The sequence below is a fragment of the Otolemur garnettii genome, unplaced genomic scaffold (genome assembly GCF_000181295.1).
Source record: "Otolemur garnettii isolate 467f Iridium unplaced genomic scaffold, OtoGar3 scaffold00044, whole genome shotgun sequence".
Taxonomy (NCBI): domain Eukaryota; kingdom Metazoa; phylum Chordata; class Mammalia; order Primates; family Galagidae; genus Otolemur; species Otolemur garnettii.
The window spans coordinates 10,845,066-10,850,073 of NW_003852439.1; the positions used below are offsets into that span (position 1 = coordinate 10,845,066).

Consider the following 5,008-nt stretch of genomic DNA (forward strand, 5'->3'; position numbering starts at 1 on the left):
AAAACAAAACAACAAAAAGCCTAGCTAAAATGGCTGAAAATAGATGCCTACATGGAGTAGAAGGGAATGTCAACAAAGAAATGAAGTGTGTTGGGACAGGGCTGCCTTGGAGGGCAGGGCAAGGTGGCCTCTACCTGCCAGGGGCTGCTGCTTGGACGCATCCCAGACCTTCGCCACTGTGCCTGCTGCGCTCACCAGAATACCATCTGAGGTAGGGTGGAACTGCAATGCGGCCACTGGGAGGTCCTCCTCCAGCACCACTCCAGGCACTGAGGGCAGGGCCTGGCCTGGGGCTGGTAGTCTCCAGAGTTTTACCTACAAGAAAGTTGACATCTGTGAGCCAGGGTGGAGGCCTTGCCTCCTCCAGGGAGCCTTGCCCAGTAGTGCTGCCCCTGACCTCAGAAAGCTGCTCCCACCAGACACCCTCCACCTGTCAAGGACAATTCACCTGCCTTTGCTGCTGGGGCTGGAAGCTGCATACCCCACACTGGGGGAAGGAGGGAAGGAAAGCGAACTCAGGGACTGCATGGTATGGTCAGAGGGTGGGAGAATATGAGAGTGGGACAGGAGCCCCAGCCTGGAGGAGACATTGAATAGCTCTTCTACCTGACTCCACTCACCGTCTTGTCAGCTGAGCCCGTGGCCAGGAGGAAGTCATCAAAGGGAGAGAAGTCCAAGTCGGTGACCAGGTCTGTGGGAGAGGGATGGCTGAACCCACCGGGACATTCTGCTTCCAACCCAGCATGATCCTCCCCAGGCCAAGGGCTTCTGAAGTGATACCTTCTGCCCACTCCAAAGGAAGGCACTTCTGGACACAATGAGGACACACCCCACAGACCCATGCCTGATACACATCCCCAGGAGACCTGCTGACCCAAGACACCAAGTGCTCTGGCATCAGGAGGTAGATAGGAAATGGGCAGGAAGCCCCTTGGATTACAAGGCACCTATATGAACGAAGCTGCCCAGCCCCTCCTAAAGTGACACATCCAGCTGCTGCTTCCATTGTGGAAGGTCCCCAAGAGCTGCCCGGTAAATCCATTTTTGGCCTAAGCAAGCTGGAGTTGGGTTTAGTTCTCTGCAACTAAGGTACCCAAGAGGCTCAGCTCAGGGGGTGGGGGGTGGGGGTGAGGCAGAATGACTAGAGCCCAGAGGCAAAAAGAGGCTGCTGGTCTTGGTGGGGGCGGGGGGAAGGGGTAGAGACAAGGTGTGGAAGGCAGCAGGGTGAATAGGGTGAGACCAGAGTTGCAGGCCTGCGTCACCAGAGCCAGAAGCACAGCCACCACCCCTTGCTATCTGCCCCCAATAGGGCTGAGGAGGACCACTCTCCTTCCAGCAGAAAGAAAAAGGGAAGAGATGGGGCAGATATGGACAGGCATCCTTGGGATAGCCCCAGCCTGGACTCTCCTTGGCAAGGCCACAATCCTAGGTCTAAAGCCATAGACCCCCTGCCACCCTCACCCTGGGGGATCCTTGCTGGGCAGGGCAGGTCTTAGCCAAGTATAGCCACCAGCTCAAGCAGCCTGGGGTCCCTGGGGGATAAGATGTGGTCACACAACTGAGTCATCTGAGCACTCAGCACACAATACTGATGCAGTGCTGAGTGCTAGGCATGCAGGGACCTCACCGAATCCCCATATGGACCCACTGGGTGGTACTGCCGCAGCATCTCCAACTGGGGGATGAAGACACCAAATTCAGAGAGGGTAAGCAACTTGCCCAGAAGCACACAGCAAAGAAGAGGCAAAGCTGAGCGTCAGGCCCAGGCAGCCTGGCTCTAGAACCTGCACTCCTCAGGATGACATGACACTGCCTTTCCCCAGCAGACCAGGCCCTCAGTTGCACCCCAGAAACACATCCCAGATATTTCCCATGGGTCTGTTCCCCTGGTGCTAGGCTGGAAGGCAGAAGTGATCCTCAGCTAAGGGGCCAAAGGGACCCCCAAAGGCAAGGCACCCTCTCCTACCACCAGCACCGCCAGGGCAAAACGGCACCCGGTACCTCCAGGGCAGCTATCGCCACAATGAGACTACAGCCTGCCCAAAGGAACCTGGTCCAGTTTCTGTTTGGAAAGCTCTAGTAACAGGGGGTTCATCACCTTGCAAACAACCTGGGCTGGCTCCCCCATGAGTAAAAAGCATCAAAAAGGACTTGGCATAGTGGCTCACACCCGTAATCCTAGGAGGATTAGCCTCTGGGAGGTTAAGACAGGAGAATCACTTGAAGCCAGAAGTTCAAGACCAACCTAGGCAACATAGCAAGACCTTGTCTCTATTAAAAAAAAAAAAAAATCCAAACCAAACATATGTAGGATCAAATAGACCTAGGTTCTGATTCTGGCTCTACCAGCAGCAATGTGAACAACAGGTATGTTCCAAGCCTCAGTTTTCTTAATTGAAAAATGGGTTATTTTAAAATTTGCTTCAAAAAGCTTTGAGATTAGATGAGAAAACAAAGTACTTACACATGCTACAACATGCATGGATCTCTAAAACATTATGCTAAGAAGTGAAAGAAGCCAGATTTGAAAGATACACATTATGTAAAATGTCCAGAAAAGGGTGGTCTATAGGGCAGATGAGGGCAAAAATTTCCTGTAAAGGGTAAGGTAGTAAATACTTCAGGATTTCAGGACCACGTATTTTCTTTCTTTCTTTCTTTTTTTTTTAAGAGACAGTCTTACTTTATTGCCCTTGGTAGAGTGCCATTGTGTCACAGCTCACAGCAACCTCTAAGTCCTGGGCTTAGGCGATTCTCTTGCCTCAGCCTCCCAAGTAGCTGGGACTACAGGCGCCTGCCATAACACCTGGATATATTTTTGTTGCAATTTGGCCAGGGCCAGGTTTGAACCTGCCACCCTCGGTATACGAGTAAGGCCAGTGCCCTACTCACTGAGCCATAGGCGCCACCCAGGGCCATGTATTTTCTTTTTTTTTGAGACAGAACCTCAAGCTGTTCCCCTGGGTAGAGTGCTGTGGCATCACAGCTCACAGCAACCTTCAATTCCTAGGCTCAAGCGATTCTCCTGCCTCAGCCTCCCAAGTAGCTGGGACTACAGGTGCCTGCCACAAGGCCCGGCTATTTTTTTTGGTTGCAGTCATCATTGTTGTTTGGCGGGCCTGGGCTGGATTCGAACCCACCACCTTAGGTGTATGTGGCTGGCACCTTAGCCACTTGAGCCAGGCGCCAAGCCTGGGCCATGTATTTTCTATCACAACTACTCAACTCTGTAGTTGCAAGAAAGCAGCAAAGACCATACATTAGGCTCAGCGCCTGTGGCTCAAGCAGCTAAGGTGCCAGCCACATACACATTACACAGTGTTGTGTACAACTCCATAATCTTTTTTTTTCTTTAAGAGACAGAGTCTCACTTTATTGCCCTTGGTCACCGTTGGAGGACCGGAATGTGAGCCCTGGGATGAGTTGGCTGCTAAGCAGGACAGGCAGCAGCGGCAAAAACACCTGGCAGGCCGGATGAATGTCCTAGGTGGGCTGCATGTGGCCCACAGGGCGTAGTTTGAGGACGCCTGCCCTTGGTAGAGTGCCATGGCATCACAGCTCACAGCAACCTCCAACTCCTGGGCCTAGGCAATTCACTTCTTGTCTCAGCCTCTCAAGTAGCTGGAACTAGAGGCACCTACCACAACGCCCGGCTATTTTTTTGCTGCAGTTTGGCCGGGGCCGGGTTTGAACCCGACACCCTCGGTATATGGGGCCATCATCCTACTCACTGAGCCACAGGCGTCACCCAAAACGCCATAATCTTAATAAAAAAAATCATCAAATTAGACTCGGCACCTGTAGCTCAGCAGCTAGGGTGCCAGAGGTGGTGGGTTTGAACTCAGCCTAGCCTGCCAAACAAAGACAACTACAACAAAAAAATAGCTGGGCATTGTGGCAGGCGCCTGTAGTCCTAGCTACTTGGGGGATGAATGAAGAGAATCGCTAAGCCCAAGAGTTTGAGGTTGCTGTGAGCTGCGACACCACAGCACTCTGTCAAGGGCGCCAAGAGACTCTTTCTCCAAAATAAAGAAAAAAAGAAAACTTTAGCTGGGTTTAGTGGCTCACACCTATAAATGTAACACTTTGGGTGCAGTACAGCAGTGAGAACCAAGGATCAATAGGCAACTGGGAACTCAGGCCAGAGCTGCTGCAGCTGGCCAGGGAGAGAGGAAGGCAAGCAAACTGCTTCCTCAGGTGGGCAGGCTGCCAGGTGGACTGCTGGGCGCCCCCAGAAGCAGCTGCTGTGACAAAAACTCTCTTTGCGAGGGCCCATCTCTGGCCCTGCAGCCCAGCACAGCTACCTCCTTGGAAGGCCCTGAGGATGCCAATGTGGAAGGGTGCCCTACTGAGTTCCTGGAGACAATGCAGGGCAAAGAACCATACAGGGTTATAGCCCAAGAATATGGGGGAAGGGGAAAAGGAGGGGAGTGGAGAGGAGAGGATGGGTGGAGGGAGGGTAATTGGTGGGAGCACACCTACAGTACATCTTACAAGGGTACATGTGAAACTTACTAAATGTAGAATATAAATGTCTTAACACAATAACTAAGAAAATGTCATGAAGGCTATGTTAACCAGTTTGATGAAAATATTTCAAATTGTATATAAAACCAGCACATTTTACCTCATGTACACAGTGATAATTTAATAGAAAAGAAAAAAAAAACAAGAACCACACACTGAGGGTTTGAGTCCTCAGCAGTGATAAGGAGCCCACACCAGCCTGCAGCTGGCAGCTACACATCACTCTCCACCAGCTCCACAACCTGCAGCAATGGCTACCTGCCTCTGGGTGCAGGCTGGAACCCTAAATCCCAATACAGCCTCCTGAGGCCACCATCTCTCAGCAGGGGTCCTCAAACTTTTTAAATAGAGGGCCAGTTCACTGTCCCTCAGACCGTTGGAGGGCCAGACTATGGGCCCTGGCACGAGTCGGCTGCTAAGCAGGACAGGCAATGACGGCAAAAACACCTGGTGGGGGCTCGGCGCCTATAGCTCAACCGGC

At 52.1% G+C, this 5,008-nt stretch overlaps 1 protein-coding gene across 1 annotated transcript in view; it reads right to left on the minus strand.

The window, feature by feature from the left end:
* Window positions 1-5,008, minus strand: part of LOC100959657 (coronin-7) — a 68,139-nt gene that overhangs the window by 56,914 nt on the left and 6,217 nt on the right. Inside the window, exons 5-7 of the mRNA XM_023513748.1 lie at window positions 2,242-2,271; window positions 621-708; window positions 135-315 (exon numbers count right to left, since the gene is read on the minus strand). Of these exons, the coding sequence (XP_023369516.1) occupies window positions 135-315; window positions 621-708; window positions 2,242-2,271 (299 nt within the window). The remainder of the gene's footprint in view (window positions 1-134; window positions 316-620; window positions 709-2,241; window positions 2,272-5,008) is intronic.